General features: G+C 45.2%; 1 protein-coding gene across 9 annotated transcripts in view; it reads left to right on the top strand.

Moving 5' to 3' along the window:
• OPCML (opioid binding protein/cell adhesion molecule like) overlaps positions 1-19,573 on the top strand; it is a 1,139,289-nt gene that overhangs the window by 1,109,063 nt on the left and 10,653 nt on the right. For 4 of the 9 annotated variants that reach the window (XM_012495938.2, XM_030829258.1, XM_003279738.3 and 1 more), the window contains 3 exons: positions 7,787-7,924; positions 8,367-8,487; positions 8,917-9,068. In XM_012495938.2, the coding sequence (XP_012351392.1) occupies positions 7,787-7,924; positions 8,367-8,487; positions 8,917-9,068 (411 nt within the window). Of the gene's footprint in view, positions 1-7,786; positions 7,925-8,366; positions 8,488-8,916; positions 9,069-9,968; positions 9,996-19,573 lie in introns of all 9 variants that reach the window. The other 5 variants (XM_030829259.1, XM_012495937.2, XM_030829257.1 and 2 more) reach the window with 3 other exon arrangements.

Below are 19,573 nucleotides of genomic sequence, written 5' to 3' on the forward strand. Positions count from 1 at the left end.
TCGGCTACTCCCGGTCTGACAGTGAGGGGCATTAAACACTTCCATCGTCCTCACACATGCATGGAAGGGAGGACCTAGAAAACTCACCCCTGCCAGGGAATTCCTCTGAGCCCCCAGCTATGGAGATCTTTATTAATGTACTCCTTCCCCCACTGGAAGCGCAGTTAACTTTCACAGTAACACATTGATCTTGTGATTAGCCAACTTACTGTCAGCCTTAGGGAAGGCAGCCAGCATGGCCGCCCTGGATGGGGGCAAGCCACTCCTCCCACAGAGGAGGTCCTGGTGGCCACAGCCTGAGAAAGGTTTCTGAGCCCAAAACAAACTTCTGTCACTGCCAGCAAGTAAGACATTGACCAGGGGCTTGGCCTCCAAACCAAAATGACTTTAGCAGAATTCAATTGCTTGTATTAATTAAAGGAAAATGAAACAGCGGGTTTATCACACTTTTCATTAACTCCAACGCAGCAAAGGTAACAAATCTGGAAGTTGGGAGCAGGCAAGGATGCAATGTACTGCTGTACACACTCCTTGGTTTAATTAAGGAGGGTGGGCTCAGAGTTGCTTGTTGCCAGTAGGGTTCTAAGGAGAGTCAAGGATTGGAGGTTGGGGCGGGGCGGGGAGGGAGTGGGGGGCAGAAATGTGGAGCAGAGCCTGAGAGAAAGAGAGTGGATTAAATAGGAGAGGGAGAGGGGGAGTTCTGTAGGGATTCGGTTTTCAAACCTAGCCATCAGGCATAATGTGAACACATACTGTGTGCTTAGCCTACGTTAGCTGCTGTAAGGAGTTAAGGAAGTAGAAGATGTGACGTCTACTCAGGGTGCTTGCAACTTGGACAATGGACTAGGAAGAAGGGTAAACAGTACAAGACTCAGGTTATATGAGCCATACTGGGTCCCAAATGCTAAAACTTTACTGTAATTCCAAATTCAAGCATGTTTCCGATGTGTATCCTTCAAAAGAAGGGGGCTCTCACATCAGGAGGTATGTGATGGAGAAGGATGCCAGCAGATCTCTAGGATAAAAGGAGAAGTCCTATTCATAACCCTCACAGGTTTCTAGAGGGCAGCTTTCCTCCACCCTGTCCACTCTTTGCCTCCCCCATGGGAGGCGGGTGGCCAACATCGTGGTAAAGTGGTTGCTCGGGCATTTATTGGGCCTAGTTAAGAAGACATAAGGCTGCCATCTAGAAGTGAGGGCATCACTCCTGTGTCTCCATCCCCTCCCTGGCCTGCTACCTGGGTCTGGCGTCCTCCCTACCCCAGACTCTGCATTGCGACACAGCTCGTCTTCTCGGGGCCGCTTTGAGCCTGTGACTGAGTACTAAAGGCAAGCATTCTACTGTGCAAGCCCCACTGTCTCTAATTCTCAGAGAGAAAGGCAAGAACCTCATGTCAGCCTTGGATCCCAAGTGGGGATTGTAGTTCAGCTGATGTTTTGATCTGCTTATAGCTCAGTTTTGTGATTATGTTCTATTAGCCAAAATCCTGGAGGGAAAGAAAGATGAGTGATAGGATTCAGGCACATGTCTCCTTAGGAACTTTTGACGGTCTGTACCTTTCCCTGCACACATCAAGGACAAGAAGCAGTGGGGAGGAGGCAGTTTCAGACAGCCTTAGCTCCTTTCCGTGGTCTATCTTGCTCCAGATGTCCATGACGGGATGTCCAGTAGATATTTACAAACATGGTTCTTCCCTTACAGAAGTAAAATTTGTGTTCCTTGACAGCTTGAATTGTGACCTAGCTTTTGAGAGTGGGTAAAAGGCTTGTTTCTAAGATGGTTCAGGCAGCCTAGTTGTGGCCTTATAGGCCAGAGGCATGCATTTGATCGTCAATCACCTGGACATTTGATTTCAACTTTGCAAATTCAGTATTGATCAGGATCATCTGTAATAGTCTGTCTTGCTGGGCAGCAGGGAAACTCCTTTTCTTGTTTTCCCAGAAACCCAACCATGTGAGCCAAAAAGACCCCTGGGTGGCCACCCTCTGCCCATTTCCACTGGCTTCCTTCTGGCAGCTCATTTCCCTCTTGCTTTCTTGCTCCTCCCACTTCCCCTTCCCCACACCTTGTCCTCCCTGTGTGGCTGCCTCCTGAAACCCTAGATCCTCCTCACTGCTCTCATCTCCTGTTGTTCTTTTCCTTGGTGGCACAAGCCCCCAGAAATGTTCCTCTGTGTGTTACTTCCTGGCAGGTCTGGTATATGCTGCAGCAGGTGCTGACATTTTATCTCAGCGCAGCTTCTGCAGGTAGAGCCATGCCGTAGACAGCAAACCTGGAAGGACAGTCACGGTGGGGATGCTTAGAGGTGACTTTTAATCACTCCAAATGGAGAAACCAGATGGAGATTGCCTCAATACCAAGTTGGTTTTTTTGTTTGTTTTGTTTTTTTTTGTTTTTGCATACTGTGAATAGACCAACAAAGGGATAGGTCACCTGTTTTAGTTTGTTCTTATGCTGCTAAAAAAAGACATACCTGAGACTGGGTAATTTATAAAGCAAAAAGGTTTAATTGACTCACAGTTCCACATGGCTGGGGAAGCCTCACAGTCATAGTGGAAGAGCAAGGGACATCTTACATGGCAGCAGGTAAGAAGCTTGTGCAGGGGAACTCCCATTTATAAACCCACCAGATCTCATAAGACTTCTTCAGTACCAAGAGTACAGTATGGGGGAACTGTGCCCATGATTCAATGATTTCCACCTGGCCCCGCCCTTGACATGTGGGGATAATTACAATTCAAGGTGAGATTTGGGTGGGGACACTGCCAAACCCTATCTTCACCTCCTAAGATTGTCCCCAGAGGTATTCAGAGAGAAGACAAGATATTCTGTCGGGACCTTGTATAATCCAAAAAAGTGGAAGGCTAAAATCTTTGACCCCTCATGGTTCTTTTAACTTTATAACTCTAAGGAATTGGCTGAGGCAATGAACAGGAAAACTGGATGCAAGAATGATGGCTGAGATATCGCTGGCACAAAATGACATAAAGGGAGAAAGAAAAGAGAAGTAGGTCAGGAAGCCTCCATATTTTGCTCTGGATTTTCTGTTTGATATTTTTCATCCCCAAATACTTAGGTTTCTTTCAGCTCTAATAAATCTTTTTGACTGACTACACCTTACCTGAGCGATATAGAAATGATGAAGAACTAAAAAACTGAGCCTAAGATACAGAAAAATATAAACTGCTTTAAGTCCTGGCCCCATGAGATTGCAGACTACGCAAGGTGAAGGTCCTTGTTTTCCATATTGTCTCTGCCCCCATTCCCTCACCACAGCGTCTGACGCAACACCTCACTCATCCTAGATGTGAGCAGAATAAGTGCAGTGAGGTCAGAGCCAGCAGGCCAGCCAGTGGTCCTTCTCCCCCAAGTTGTTTTTCTGTCTGTTCCTCCATTTCTAGCAGAACAGACCCTGCTTGTGGATGTTTTGCGCTATTTGTATTCTGTGACTGTGCTATTGGAATGTGTGTCCATACTGAAGAAGCCCCCTCAGATCCACAGAACCCTGAGGCTTTTGCTCATCCTATCCCCAAGCATGCATCCTGCATCTGAGGCAATGACCCCCACATCCCCGGATGAATGGCCTCATTTGTATTTTTGCAGATCTTAATTTTGCTAATGCGGTGAATTGAACGCAGCTTCTTTGAAACACTCTTTCCATGGAAACAGCCTCAGTTTTTATGTATTTCTGCCAGTGATTCAGAATCTGCTTTCTGTTGCTTCCAACCATGTTATATTGGGATGCTGGAGTGCTTAGAGCAGGTTCATAATGCCTCTGGGTTATTGTCTTACTACAGGACATTTCGCTATAAAGCAAAACGGTTGAGCAGACTTTCAGTTCCTGTTTGACAAGGAAAATATTGCAGGCTTACAGCCTTTTTAAAAAAGTCCTTGGTGAACATGTTTTCAGAATCTTTCCAATGGCTCACAGGCCATCTTGCTTGCCCCACCTCTGTCTGTCTTTCCTTCCTCCTCCTCCCTCTCCTTCCTATCCTATCCTGTTCCTCCCTCATCTGTTTCTCCCTGCCCATTTTCCTTCCTTTAACTCATAGTCAGCAATTTGGTTTCCTGGCAGCTAGTAAAGAGGATTAAAACATTGATTGCCTTCTGCCCCATTATCTGCAGCATGGAATCAGAATTTTACATTGCAACCAGAACTGGAGAGGGCAGCCCTACAGCTTCCTAGGTCTCCAGGCATGTAGCAACCTAGATTCATTCTGCTTTAAAAATTTCACCCAGCATTCAAAGTAGTTAAGAAAATAACATGTAAGTCACCTTCACTGAGTCTGAGATGGAGAGAAGTTTCAACAACATTTTCCCTTTTTCAACAAAGAAACATGTTTTGGTGAGGATGCATGTTTTGTGAGAAGATCATGAAGAATCCATGCGTCCTGATTCTCAGCCTCAATTTAGCAGCCTACTCAGCCCTAAATTCCAAGAACAGTGAGTCCTTGGAGGGGCAGGCTCCACAAGGGTCTCAGCCTGAGGTGCTCTTAGTATATTTTCCTAACACGCTGACCCTAGAAGACTTCACGTGTGTGGGTGGGAGAGAGTCCATGAACAGCGCGGAACGGTGCATCACAGCTTTACTGCTCAGGGTGTGGGCCCTGGCCCAGCCGTGGAGGCAGCCCCTGGGCATGTGTCAGAAACGTGGAATCCCAGACCCCACTCCAGACCTACTGAATCAGAATCTATATTAAAAAAAAAAAACTCTAAAGAATTTATATGCAAATTAAAATCTGAGAAGCACTTACTTTATTGTACAAACTTGACAAAATTCATTTTCTCACTTAATGAGGTAGTATTATAACGATCCCCATTTTACATGAAATGCACTTTTTCTTCCTTCCTTCCATTTCTGCTGTTGCATAACTGGTCCCATAAAAACAGCATCATAGACAGTGGAAAGAAATCCCACATTCCAGAGGGATTGCCATGTCATCTGGTAATTCTGCTGGAAGGGTGCAGGATCTGTCTTACCCATGCAAATGCACACATGCCTCCCCATTCTGTGAAGCCATCCCCTCCCTATGTGTAGGTCAACATTTCTAAGTCCACTGGCCTTCGTGGATCTCACTTTATCTGGAGCATTTAAGGCATCTGGCTGAGGTCCATCAAGCAGCGTGATCCGGGTCTTTCTTCTTTCTGAGGAAAGGGGAACACTGACCCTGCCTGAGACTCCAGCCAGGCCCTCAGCAGGTATCTCATGTGTTTGGTTAAATGCAATGCAATTTAATTACCCATGGCAAAATCCTCTGTGGTACATTTTGAAAAAATAATGGAGTCATAGTAGTAGAAATCCAGGCTTCTCATCCTACCACATTTATTTCTTTCAGAAAAAAAAAAAAATGGTGAGGTGAGTCTGGAACGTCATTTTGATGTGTTTGATTCCATTGTTGTTTAATCCTTAAAAATGCTTAGATTGATCAACTAATTCTTCTTTGTTAAATTTCATTTTAAAAGTAACCTCAGAATCCCTTTCACTATGATATTCTGTTAGCCTATAGAGAAATAAAGGGAGTAGGGCAAGAAAGTGTTTGCATAACCGTAATCCACCTTGAAGAGTTAGTATACAAACTAGATCATTATGTCTGCTGTGGTAGAGGCTTTTGATCCAGCAGCACCATCCAGCAAATGCCGGCTTAACCCAGACCCAGGTGACCCATGCTCTGGAGTTTCTTCCTTGAAATTGTCTAAGTTCCCATCTGGTGCCTGGGACCATCTGGGGCGAGCAGCATCATTCAGGAGAGACACTCAGATCCTAGGCTGGGAGTGTGTGGGTCGCTGTTTCAGACACCATTTCTTCACTCTGGGGATCTTCCACCCTGCACCCTTCAGCCACTCCTTATGTGGGTTCACCCAGACTTCCCAATGGCTCTGAACCTCACATCTGTGGGTACATTTTGGGACCCTGTCACCAGGACCAGGTTTGCGGAGGGTAGCCGGGCAAATGGATTGCTCCCACTAGCCAGTGCATTATTTCCTCCGTGGAATTGCACAGATTGGACTAACAGAATGGTGCTGATTTGCAGTGACATTTCTATAAATAGATGATTGGTAGCCAGTATCCAGAGACTGATGGTACTCCCCGGGTGGGCATGACCTGGGGTAGGACATGGAGGCAGGGAAGACAGCAAGAGCCAGAAAGCACAGGGTCTGGTGAAACGGGTAGGAGGGTGGTGGAAGCCCCCAAGGCTTATTTTGGAGCAGAGTCAGGGCACCTAAGTACCTGCCTCCTTACCCCCTGTACCCCGGACCACCTCCACAGACCCTTACTGCTGCACACCTTACACACTACACCCTAGCCCGCCTCCTCCATCTTCCTGCTGCACAACCTACACCCTGCACACTGGCCCACCTCCACAGACACCTTCCTGCTGCACACCTTATACCCTGCACAGCGGCCCACTCCCTCCACTTCCTGCTGTCTACCCTACACCCTGCACACTGGCCCATCCCCTCCACCTTCCTGCTGCCCACCCTATACCCTGGACACCAGCCCATCTCCACATACACATTCCTGCTGCACACCCTACACCCTACACACTCTCCCCACCTTCCACCTTCCTGCTGCCCACCCCATACACTTGCACACCATCCCACCTCCACAGACACGTTCCTGCCCCACACCCTATGCCCTACACACTGGCCCACCCCCTCCACAGACACCTTCCTGCTTCACACCCATGGTGGACCCAAACCCATTGGATTAGAACATGCTTTCACAAGGTTGTGGCGAAAGCTAACATTTTTGTTGCCCTGAAAACTACTGTGGCCCTCAGGACTGCAGGCCTATAAGAAATGCAAATAGCTGTGCCTTATCCTTGGGCTTTATCTTGGTTTTGATGGGATCTCAGTGTTTTGACAGAACTCAGAACATCTGTGATGGAAGACAGAGGGTCTGTTGTCTTTGCACTCCCTTTGCACAGGGAGTAAGATAAGGGGTAAGGTGGCGAGGCCAGACTGTTGCAAGAACCTGTAATGGTGGCATAAAAGCAATATAAATTTTGCAGCCCATAATATTTTGAATTATGAATGACAAGTTTCACAAGTACCTGAGAATGAATCCTCCAGGGAGCACCACCAAATTGAGTATTAAATCCACTAGGCTATTCTGGCAACCACAGATCCAGCATTTGGGGCTATCGCATTTGTGTTGGCCAATGCTTATTGAGCACCTATTACAAAGCCATCGTGGGGTCCTTCCTCGTTCATTCATTCTCACTCTATCTTCTCCAACACAGGTGGAAACAAAACCAACTACTTTTCATTTATTTATATTAAAGGGTAGAATGCTTACTTATTTGTTCTCCAAGTAGTAGTTTGTATTCTGCATACAAACACATTTCTACATAATGAAAAATTAAGATGTGCTGCACAGTAACATACCCTAAAGTTATTCCATAGTTTTATTATATTATTGATCATGACAATTCTTTTTAAAATATCAGTTTGGCAATGCCCTGAAGTATTTATCATGTCATCTCTGAGTTAATTATCACAATAATCATATAAGAAAAATAATGACATATTTTCTTACCAAATGCTCTAAAAACGTTAAGTGACTTGACTGAAAATACATTGATGCAAGACTCAAGCCAAGAATTTCTTTCTTCCGTTGCTGTATCTTTTAAGCAACATGATGCCCTATGTCTTTGACTTGATGTCCTCCTCCATGCTGATGGCTTTTTCTCTTCCTCCTCCTACAATCTCTAGATGTGAATATGGTTCTGTCCCTGGTTACACAGTTTCCTGACTGTTTCCTGTCTGCTTCTTTCTTCCCAGAAGGCCAGGGCTTTGTAAGTGAGGATGAGTACCTGGAGATCTCTGACATCAAGCGAGACCAGTCCGGGGAGTACGAATGCAGCGCGTTGAACGATGTCGCTGCGCCCGATGTGCGGAAAGTAAAAATCACTGTAAACTGTGAGTGGACCTGCAGCCAGGGGGTTCTGGGGAAAAGACGGCACAGGGAGTAGGTGGACAATCTGGTAATGGCAGTGCCATTTTCCAAAGGACCCAAGTTGCTGCCAACAGGAAAATACTTCATCAGATGGCTTTGCCCACCATGGCCTCCATGCCATTTGTCCCTGGAGGCTTCCAGTGACTGCCAGAGTTTTCAGCAAATGGAGAGAATTGTTAACTGAGAATGGGTTTGGAGGCCTGAAAAAGAGGTTTGGGTCAATGTAATATCTTCAAGCAAGTTATTTTTCCCGAAATAAATGGTTATTTCACTGGGAAACAGGGTTGTCACAAGAAATCCATTTACATAGCAAATGGCTGGATGTGCCCTTCATCTCTTTCATGAAATCACTCTGTGTGTGCGTGCGTGCATGCCTGTGCATGTGTGTGTGTGTGTTTCCCACAGATCCTCCCTATATCTCAAAAGCCAAGAACACTGGCGTTTCAGTCGGTCAGAAGGGCATCCTGAGCTGTGAAGCCTCTGCAGTCCCCATGGCTGAATTCCAGTGGTTCAAGGAAGATACCAGGTACCTTTTAAATGATGCCTGGACAGTTCTGAAGCAGAGCTGATGGCCTATCCCCATCAGAGCTGATGGGAGAAGGATGAGGATGAAGAAAAGGGGAAAGATAAGGCAAAACAGAAATGTATGATGCCCTCTTTTGTAACAAAGTCTCCTTTTACAACCAGAAAAAAAATGGAGGAGGCTGGGAAGTGAAGAAAATGAACTGACCATGATTCTGAATCTGAGACTGGTTGTAGACATGTCAGTCATTAGGAATTAGAAGCCAGTATATTTATTTTGTTGGGCAAGAGCATCCTTTCCCTTCTCCTCCTGTTGGACACTGAAGCTCTTAGGGTTTGAGTTTGAGGGACGAGGTTAGTTGGAGAAAAGAGTTTTGTGAGGAGGAGGGCCTCTTTGTAGAATGAATTGATGGCAATGTCTTCCCTCTTGCAGGTTAGCCACTGGCCTGGATGGAATGAGGATTGAAAACAAAGGCCGCATGTCCACTCTGACTTTCTTCAATGTTTCAGAAAAGGATTATGGGAACTATACTTGTGTGGCCACAAACAAGCTTGGGAACACCAATGCCAGCATCACATTGTATGGTGAGTGCTGGAAGCCTGGATGCAGTGGGCTCAGCCATATGGGGAAGCTTGAGGGACCCAGGAGGGAGGAAGTTGCAATCTGCTTGGCCTGTGTCCATCCATCCTGCTCAACCCACCACCTGTAGATAAGACATACTTCTCCCTGCCATTCCCCTAGCATGCCATGCAGAGATAGTTACACGGTAATTGATATCTCATGGTCATTAAAAGGCAAAGATTGCCCTTACAATAGCAGTAAAACAAACTGTGAATCAGGTAGAATGGTGTTTGTATAAAGAAGATAGAACCATGGGTCAATTCAACTGTATAATTTTAAGATGCCTTCTGTAGTTGGAGTCTCTGATTCCGGGGGTGATATTTGTTGCTTTAAACCAAGTCAACTGCTTCCATCATGATTCTCATGTTGCTTGCATTTCGTATTCTCATCCATGGGGAGGAATGGAGTAGCAGTCTGAGACCTTATCAGGTGGCTGCTCTATCCACAACTGGAGCAGCAAACCCTCTCTGAAGGTCTTTCCCTCCCATATGGGTGGAGAAGGCTTGGGAGCCAGGACTGACCTCCTTTAAAGCCCCTATGTCTCCCTAACTCCATTTTCCCACACTGCCGCATCCATATCCTTCTGTAACACTTCACACCATGGGCCAGGGCCAGCTTGTTGTGATACTTTATGTGCATATGTATTTGTTTATTTGCTGAGGTTTGATTAGAGGGAAACATCCGATGAGTACTATGAGAGGATGAAGGATGAAGAGAGGTATCCACGTTTCCACGTGCACCTCAGACACAAGCTTTCAGCACTGACATTAACTAAACTTTGTCCACCAACCATCTGAAATGTGTGATCTATGTCTTTTGTTTTCTCTCTGCATTGTGTGTGCATTGTGCTGTGTGTGTCTTAGAAATAAGCCCCTCATCAGCAGTGGCAGGTGGGTACAGCATGTTCCTTCCTACCTCTGCCTGCCTGAATGCCTATGCCTTTGAGTTTTAGCCTACTTCAAAGATAGGCTTGCCTGCTTCACCTCTGTAATTTATGTCTCTGAGGTAGATAGACCTCAAGGGGCTCGGTTTACACAGTTTAGATAATAAGCATGTAGAATATGATGACTTTCACATGCACTCTGTGGAATAGCTTTATGGGTTTCAGGGGAAGGGGTTTTTGCCCCCAAAACAAGAACCTTATACTTGGTCACCTTTGAAAAGAATGCTCATTCTGCTTTTCTGCACACAGCAGCACCAAGAGCAACCCAGCCCAGAGACCAACTGGATTAATAGATAACTGTCTCAGTGGGGACATCACCCTACTATGAATGTTTTCTTCTTTTAGCCCAAGGCAAACAGGGCTAGTGGTTTAATTCCAAAAACTTTATTTTAAAATAAAAGCACTTGGGATCATTATTCATGATGAGAATATCTGCTATTTACAAACGTGTACTGGTTTCTAGGCATCATGTCAGGGCTGTGCAAGGCAGGTTATTAACCCCATTTTACAGATAAGTGAAAGGAGGACTTAAGAGCTTGGGTAACACTGAAGGCCACTTAGCTAATGAATAGATACTGGATGAGACCTGGAAATGGAGGCCTGTATTAGGTATTGGAGCATTTGCCCAGAGCATCAGCAAAGAGAAACATGCACACACATGCATGCACTCACACACGCTCTCACACAGTCGCTGAGGCATTTAGAAGAAGCAGTAGCTAGTGCTCAGCTCTGCTTTGAGAACTGGAAGACCCTCAACCCTATAGTTCTAAGATGTCAATCTCATTCACTTGCAAAGAGATGACATTAGAATTTTCTAGACCTGAAATCAGCTCTTCAACTATCACTGCTCACAGCTCTTGATCCAAGACACTCACAGACGTATAGTCCTGCCCGCACCCCAGTGACCAGGAACACCCATGCCTTGGTCTTAACAACATTGAGAAGATAGTGTGGGATTGAGTCACTTCCCTGCCACAACTTGCCATTATCCCCATGGTTGGTGGGATTGCTGTTGCAGGGAGTGTGATGCAGAGAAGGGCACAGGACTGACAACCCAATGGCCCCTCTTGTCTCTCTCTGACATTAACTAAGAAAGAGGTGTGTCATGGCAGATAACAACAACTAGTGTATACCAAAACTGTCTTAGTTAGCTTGTGTTGCCATAACAAAATACCACAGATGGGATGGCTTAGACAACAGACATTTATTATCTCAAAGTCCTTGAGGCTAGAAGTCCAAGATGCAGATTTCTGCCAAGGTGGCTCCTGTGAGGGCTCACCTCGTGGCTTGTAGACAGCTGCTGTGGCCTCACATGGTTTCTCCTCTGAATTCTCATAGAAAAAGAGAGAGAGGGAGCTTTCTGGTGTCTCTTCTGATAAGGACAGTAACTATATTGGATCAGGGTCCCACCTTTATGACCTCATTTAACCATAATTACTTCCCTATAGGTGCCACCTCCAAATACAGACATACTGGGAGTTAGAGCATCAACACAGACATTCGGTAGTAGAGGGATGGGATTCAGCCCATAGTATAGGCAGACATTTACATCCCAATTCAGCCTTCACATCCCAATTCACTTAAACTTGCTGAGCCTTCCTTCCCTCATATATGCTATTGGGACATTAACGCCTGCTTCAAAAGACTGGTGACAGGATTAAATAAGGTTGTATAGATTAAGGATCCCATAAATGCTATGTTTAGATGTGTGGATTTGACCACAAACAAAAACCACAGGCCTGAGTTTACTCAGCTGAGTAGGATGATATTTTCTGACCTACAGACATGAGAGTGTCACTGTGAATTGTCAATAAGACAGTGTTCACCAAAGTGGCATGACTCACTGAATACTGTTATGTTTCTACTGGTACCTGCCAACACTTATTGTGACATGGCCCATGCTATCCCCTCTTCCCTCCACATGCCTGCCAGAGTCACTGCTCAACTGGACTTCTTTTCTTTCCTCCAAAGTCCCCTGTGCCCTTCCTCACCAGCATTCATGGTTCCTATAGCCCACCCTATCTCACTTCACCCTGTTGGCACACACTTGCATTCAGCATCCCTTCCTGAAGGAATACTTTCCTGACCTCTCTGAGCAGGCCAGTCCCCCATTCTGCATCCACTCATTCCGTGCCTTTGACTGCTGCACTCAGGGCATTGTCTAGCATTCATTTAGCAAACGTGCGTTTAGGACCTATTACAATCCAGGCACTGTTCTATGTGATCAGGAGACAGCAGTGACTCAACAGATAGATTCCTTGTTTCTATAGACTTTATCTTCTAGTTGTAATTTTGTTTTTGTTTAATATTTCAAAATTTGTTTGTTTAAAGTATTTCTTCTTCTTTATCCTGTAAGCTCCATGAACATAGGGGCTATACCTGGCTTAATCCCTAGGACCTAATACAAGGATCTACACACAGTAGCTCATCAGGAAAACTTTGTGGAATGAATGAATGTGTGAATGTATGTGGGGATGGAAAGAACGTATTGGTCACAGCCACAATTTAGCTGTCAGGAATTGAAATGCCATGGCATAGAGGAAGGGGTATGTGTCTCACCCTATGCTGAATGGCTTTGGGCAGGTCAATCTCAGTGGGTCTTTTTATATTTTTAATCAGTGAAGGAATTTTGGATAAGATGTTTTGTTTCTGTGGTCCCTACAAGGCACAATTCTCTGATCCTATGACTGTGTGGCAATAGTTTCAGCACAAGATCAGACAGATAGTGTCTGGCTGACCTGCTCTTTCTCCTGGCCAGGGATGCTCTTCCTAGTCCTGAATGCCCCCATAATTATGCCTAATTATTACCAACCATTTACTGTGTACAGGGCACTAGACTAAGTGCTTTTCCTTTTTTATCACCCTTAGTGACTCTATGAAGTAAGTACTATATTTATCCTGATTTTACACTTGAGGAAATTGAGAGGTTAGGCAGATAACTCAAAACACCCTGGCTTATCAGTGCTTGTGCTGGGATTTGAGACTATGTACTCCCATTCCCATGCTGGAGCGCTGTGCTCCTATTGCAATCCAGCTCATAAGACCTGGCAACCCATCATGGACATGGTGACTTTCCAAATGGAACCTCATATCAGCAGTTAGTTTTCTTGGACCCATCTCCTACATCAAATTCTCCTTTCTTCTATCTACTTCTGAACGCATTCTTGTAAAAGACAATTTTCAGATTTGCAACCCGTATACTCATACTTCCCCAACACACAGTCCCCATCTGCAGGCATGCATTTGTATTTACTCTCACAGATGGTCAGTCTGTTTTCTGAGAGCCCTCTTTGACTCTGCCCCTGTGATCCTTTCACAGCGTGCCTCTCTCACACTACATCTTTTATATATTTCATACCTACAAGCAAAGAGCAAAGGAAAATGGGATATAAGCAATTTTGAAAGAATGTAGAGGACAAAAACTGGATACAATGGGTTGGTGAGTGGTTTGAAACCTGAAATGACTAGAAACGTGTGAGTGACAACCTGGTAGGTGATCATCCAAGATGAATCAGCTGTTGGCACCGATATGAAATGCTGCTTCTTCATCACACCAGTTGCCTTCCCCACACAGAGCCACAAGGACAGAGTGGTCAGCTAGGCAGAGCGCCAACTCACAGTCACATTTTAGACCACCCACTTTCCTTGGCCCCGGGCAACTGCAGGTGCTGGAAAAGTGGCCCAATGTGTAAAGGCGGTCAACGCTTGCAGCAAGGAACACAGGGTTCCGGTCCTGACTCTGATACAGACAAACCGTGATGCTGTCTGTTCCTAAGTCATGTGTAAAACAGAAAAGCAGAGCAAGATGAACTCCCAGGTTACTTTCAGCTTTCTAAGTGTCTGGGCTGAATTTGAGAAACAATGGGAACAAAGGGCAAGGAACAAGTCTCCAAAAGCTATCAACCATAACCATGGACAACCTTTGCACAGCAGCTTGCTCCAACCATTGCAAATCAGCTTGCTCTAAGCATTCGTTAGCTTTACTGAGTGGGTGCAGCCATTGGAAAGTCCACAGGGAGCCCCTTGGCACCTTGAAGTCTTGCCAGGCCTAAGTACAGCAGGGGTGGCTGGGTTTCAGCTTGCTGACCACAGCTCTGTCCCTTGTGGAGGTGATTCACTTTCTCTCAGTTCGCCAACCCCCTTTGTCCCCTCTGGGCCTTGAGCAAGAAGTCCCATCCCCCCATCCTGTCCTTAGTGTGCAGAGAAGGAAGATTCTGGACTTGATTACATCCGGCACTGCAGAGAGTGCGACGTGCTTAATGAGGCATGTAAACGCCTGGATGACTGGAACTGGCAGGGGAAGGGGACAGAGAACGCAAACAAAGCCAAGACGGAGCGGGGAGACTGCAGAGAGAAAAACAAATTTCTCACATTTTATCTGTGAAAATGCAGCAACACAAATCAGTTACATTAAGAGTTAAGGGTAGGGCGCAGGGACAACTCATAGGAATCCTGTCATCGCAAGTGAAAAAGGCAAACACTCCAGTTAAGGCAGTATCTGTGTGCAGAGTTTCTTCCTCAGGCCAAGCCTGAGCCCTCTTGGAGCAGCTGTGACTCCAGCCTGCCTTGGAGGCTCCCGGGAGCCATGAGGGCGGAATCTCTATTTTCTTTTGCTAATGGCCATTCTTCTAGAATAAATATACATATCAGACTGGCTCTCTGAGCTGGACTTCCTTCTGCCAGAGCCTGCACCAGGCAGCGGCTCTCACCCTCTGCCCTTTGCTGACCTCCTTCTCATGGGAAACCATCTCACCCATGGGCACAGACTTCAGTGCCACTGCCTTATCCCCCACCTCCCTCCTCTTCCCCCCTCCATCTTCTCGTTCCATGTCTGTATTAGGGCATCTTCACAACTACACCTATCCCCAGGTGGCTCTAGCAGGGACATGGAGAGGGGGCACAAAGACTGAGCTTCTCTTCAGTGCGAGCTCCATGCCGCACCCATGCCTTTTCTTCCCTCCAACCACAGGCCTCTAGGAGGTAGAACTCACATTGTATCTCCACTTTCTCAAACCTACTTACACCTCAGCTACCATGATCTGTCTCCCTCTAACACCCAACCTCCTCTCAGTGCCAGACCCCCTCTCACCCCACAATGCCCCACTTCTGGCCTCTGTGATATAACTGGGTGGTGACTGTCTCCTTACCTTCCTCAGTCTGCTTCTAGCTCCTCCAGCACCTGCCCTATCAGTCTTCCCGGGAGTCAGCCTGTGGTGAGAGGGGAAGGGCTCTTGTGTACCTTCAGGCACCCAACGGTGAAGTATTTGTTGGCCTGCATTAGCCTTATTCTGGATGCTTTAAAAATGCAGATATGTGAGCATTGCCCCAGAATCATTTAATCAAAATCTCTAGGGAAGGTCCTGAGAATGCACTTTTTAAGAAGCCCTCCCAGGGAATCCTATGCACACTGAAGATTGATGGCCTCTGAACAACAGTCTGATAATTCCTGAATTTGTGTCTTTAGTTCTCTACTGAATTCTGAGCTACAAGCCACTCTCTCTCCCTGAATATTCCACAGGGATCTCAAAGGCAGCCTTTCTCCCCTGGGAACACTTGGGGCATGCCTCACTCTTCCCCTGCACACTCTCTAGAATCTCCATGGTCATTTTTGACTTCCTCCTCTCCCTCACTCCTCACATCTGTTAGCCAACAAGTCCCACCAAATGGCCTTTGCTCTGACTTCTCCATCTCCATTGTCACTCACATTGTGGCATGCGTCGCACATGGACAATTGTGATATCCTCTCACTGGTTCTCTCATCTTTCTTTGGCAATTCAATTCCTGTCAGTTTGCCACAGCAGGGCCAAGTGACATTTCCAAAACTCAGAATGAACTTTGTCATTTCGATTGCTGAAAAATTCTGCCTCCCAGAACAGCTTGGCATTAAGGCTGTTCTCACTGTGAGAGCAGTGTAGCCTTACAGCTTCAAGTGTCCCCAGCACTCCACCTGCAACCTTCCCTGCATCCACCAGGCTGGGCCCCCTCTGTCCCAGCTCCCATTACACATCATGCTGTTGCCACTCCCCATCCATCCATCCATCCATCCATCCATCCATCCCTCCATCCATCCATCCATCCCTCCATCCATTCATCTAGTCAACAAATATTTATTTAGTGCCTACTGTATGCCAGGAATTAGACTAAGGACTAAAGTACCAGGAGAAACAGAATTTCTGATCTTGATCAAACAAGTAAATAGACAGTTACAATAAAATACAGGAAGTGCCATGCTTGAGGAATAAAGAAGCTGCCAGCTATCAAGTGTCAGCCACACATGTCTTTAGACACCTAAGAACGCTTTGAGATAGATATTGTTATTTTTCATTGGACAGAAGAATAACCTAGAGTTCAAAGAACAAATGATGTTACTGAATTTCCCCAGGTAGGAGGGATTCCACCATGGACGGAAGGGGTGGAAGGGACAGCAGCAGGTTTTGTACCTAGGTCTGTCTGATCTTAATCCCCTGTTTCTTTCAAACCCATATACTATGTCTCCCAGTGTGCTGGAGGGTCACAGAGGCAGGCTTGTGCCCTCTTCTCTGCCTGATGAGTGCATCCTTTCTGGACTCTGCTCAATGACGCTCCATATGTAAAGCACTTGTGAGCTCCACTGAAGAATCAAGCCCTCATCTTTTGGGCTCTCATGGTAGATTACCCCTATGCTTATATTTTGTTTGTGTCTTTTTCTGCACTTAGAGGATGTAACACTATATCTTCCAGTGAGTTTTGCCCAGTAACTGTTTGTTGAATTAATAAATATATCTTCCAGTCAATGAGGGCATCAGTTATAGCCTCTATACAGTTTCATACCTTTCACTAACCAAAGAAAAGCCAAATACCCAAGAGGACTTGTAGTCCCCTCCCCTCAGGGAAGCCAAATCACTATTTTTCTGACTTTCCCTTGCGTTCTGGCCTCCTGTATGTTCCAAATCTAATTTAAAATTTAGGGACCCTCATCTCAGATCTCCTTTTTGAAGGAGGCTACACCACATATTCCAATTCTCTGTTTAGGAAGACGTTCATCACATGATATCTTCTTGCAGAGACATCAAAAGCTGCACATATTTGTCCATTTCCTGCTGATAACGTGTATGATTTTTATTTTTCAAATCCACAATTTAAATCCAGGTGGGAAGGGAATGAGTCAGAGAGAAACACCATTGCTTTTGGCTGATGACAGCAGCGTAATCATTTGTATTTTCCCCCAACCTGCAGAATGTCAACATATTAGAAAAAAACTGCAGACATTTCCCATTTCATTCTTGATGAGGTTCCTTGTCATTCACTTGTACCCCGCCCTCCTCGCTCTGAATCATTGACATCTGGCTATTAGCCTAAGCATTTAGAATTTAACATTGAGCGTTCAGGGTGTGCTGATGTCAGCACAGACACAGAGCTTCTGGTTCAACATAGACTCAAGTCTTGCCTCTTTCAGGTTTGTGATGAGCTGACAGATTTGAATTAACTTCTGATATTAACTTCTTAAGCTTTTGTTTTTGTAGTAAGCACAAAACAGGGTGTGTTAAGGAGAACAGAAGAAAGATGGTTCCCTCTTTATCGACTGGTCTTAGTTGTGCTGCAGAGCCCTGTTGGTTGATCTTACTTGTGAAACAACACAGTGCCACATTTGCCGCTGTAATTAAACTCAATGGAGGAAAAGTTCCCTTTGAAGGGAAGTGATGTGCCTTCATCAGCCAGCACCTCTAAAAATAGCTTTATGTTTCACCAACAAGTATAACACATACATCATCTAATTAGATTTCTTTGCTCCTCTTTTAATCACCAAGAACATCATTATCCTTTTGGTTCCTCATTAGGAAGGTCACACAGTTCATAATCATACTTAGAAAACCTATCCAAATTTCAGAACAAAACCGTATCTTCTTAGACTTCAGATATTTCATTAATCTCACTGTGCTATCAACAAGCTCAACTTACCTATGGGCTTTTTTTTTCTTCTTTTCTTTTTTAGTGTGGTCACCCTACCATCTGCCATTTTAGTAGAATTTCAGCTATATAGTTTATGGTTGCTGGAGATCGATGTCATATTTTCATTGTAATCATGGAAAGGAAAACCAGTGACACATTCCAATAACTTCATGGCTTGTTATATACACTACATTTTTAAGCTTCAAAATCTCTCATGAGGCAGGATCTCAGCAGGAAGCTTCTATATTTTTTTCTGAGAGCTCTGTGCTGAGTTTGGGTACTGCGATTGTCAACACCTGCCACTCAAGAGGGTGGTGAGCCACCCCTGAATGCAGCAGCAAAAGCTTAGTGCCAGGATGGCCAGGCTTGAAGTTCCCAGTTCTTATGTGGTAGGTGTGGCTTTATTCTGTTTTAAGCCTTCAACCAAATTTTCTTCTAAAAAATCTAATGTTTAGGCCAGTTGTGGTGGCTCATGCCTGTAATTCCAGCATTTTAGGAGGCCAAGGCGAGTGGGTCACTTGAGGCTAGCAGCTCAAGACCAGCCTTGGCAACACGGTGAAACCCTGTCTTTACAAAAATACAAAAATTGGCCAGACATGGTGGTGCATGCTCATAATCCCAGCTACTTGGGAGGCTGAGGCAGGAGAATCACTTGAACCTGAAAGGCAGAGGTTGCATTGAGCCAAGATCATGCCACTGCACTCCAGCCTGGCTGACAGAGTGAGACTCAGTCTCTAAAAAAAAGTAATGGCAAAAACCATGATGACTTTTGCACAAACCTAGCAATTTACCAAGATAAGTAGCCTCTCAAAAGTAGAATTTGTATTTGTTCATTTTTGTTGTTGTTGTTGTTGTTGTTATACGTCTTACCCCTGCTGAGCTTCCCTTGTAGCCACATGGACCTGCCCTGGCCATAATGCTCACACAAATGGATCCCTTTGCCATTTCTGAAACTTGTCTCTTAACCATATCTGGTCTCTAACTATTCTTTCTATATTCTGAAGGAAATCTTATTTGTCTGTATACCTGTCCCCAAAGTATTTTGTTGTTGTCGTCACTGTGTTGTCACTCACAGTTTATTTTGTGTCTTTGCATCTTCATTTCAGCTTATATTTTTAAAGATGCTTAACTTCAGGCATGAAGAAGCCATTATTTTTTAACATTAAAAAGGGTGAAGGAGGAGGTGCTGGAATAATGGCAAAGGGCATAATTACATGTTCTCACTTTCCATTTATCCCTGAAAATATTTAATTAAGCCTGATATTTGTAGCAGCCATTCTAGTTCAATTGAGTTATTGTTAACCATAAATAGAGAAAGAGTCCTTAAATGTGGCATTTGCCCACAGAAAGTACTGGGCTACTGAATACACTTCCTCAGAATAGCTGGCATTCATTAGGAAGTTTTTACCTGTGGTTAGCAGCCACTTCAGGCCTTTCCAGAAGGGACAAGGACACCCAATTACCAGCCGGAGCCAAGCTTGCTTTCAGCTGGTGTTGGAGAGTAACCTTTGAGAACCTAGTATTCTAGAACACCTCTTTCTTTAAAAGCAGAACCCCCACACAAGATGCTGTTTTATGGATTAGCAATTCTTGCCT

The sequence above is a fragment of the Nomascus leucogenys genome, chromosome 15 (genome assembly GCF_006542625.1).
Source record: "Nomascus leucogenys isolate Asia chromosome 15, Asia_NLE_v1, whole genome shotgun sequence".
Classification (NCBI taxonomy): domain Eukaryota; kingdom Metazoa; phylum Chordata; class Mammalia; order Primates; family Hylobatidae; genus Nomascus; species Nomascus leucogenys.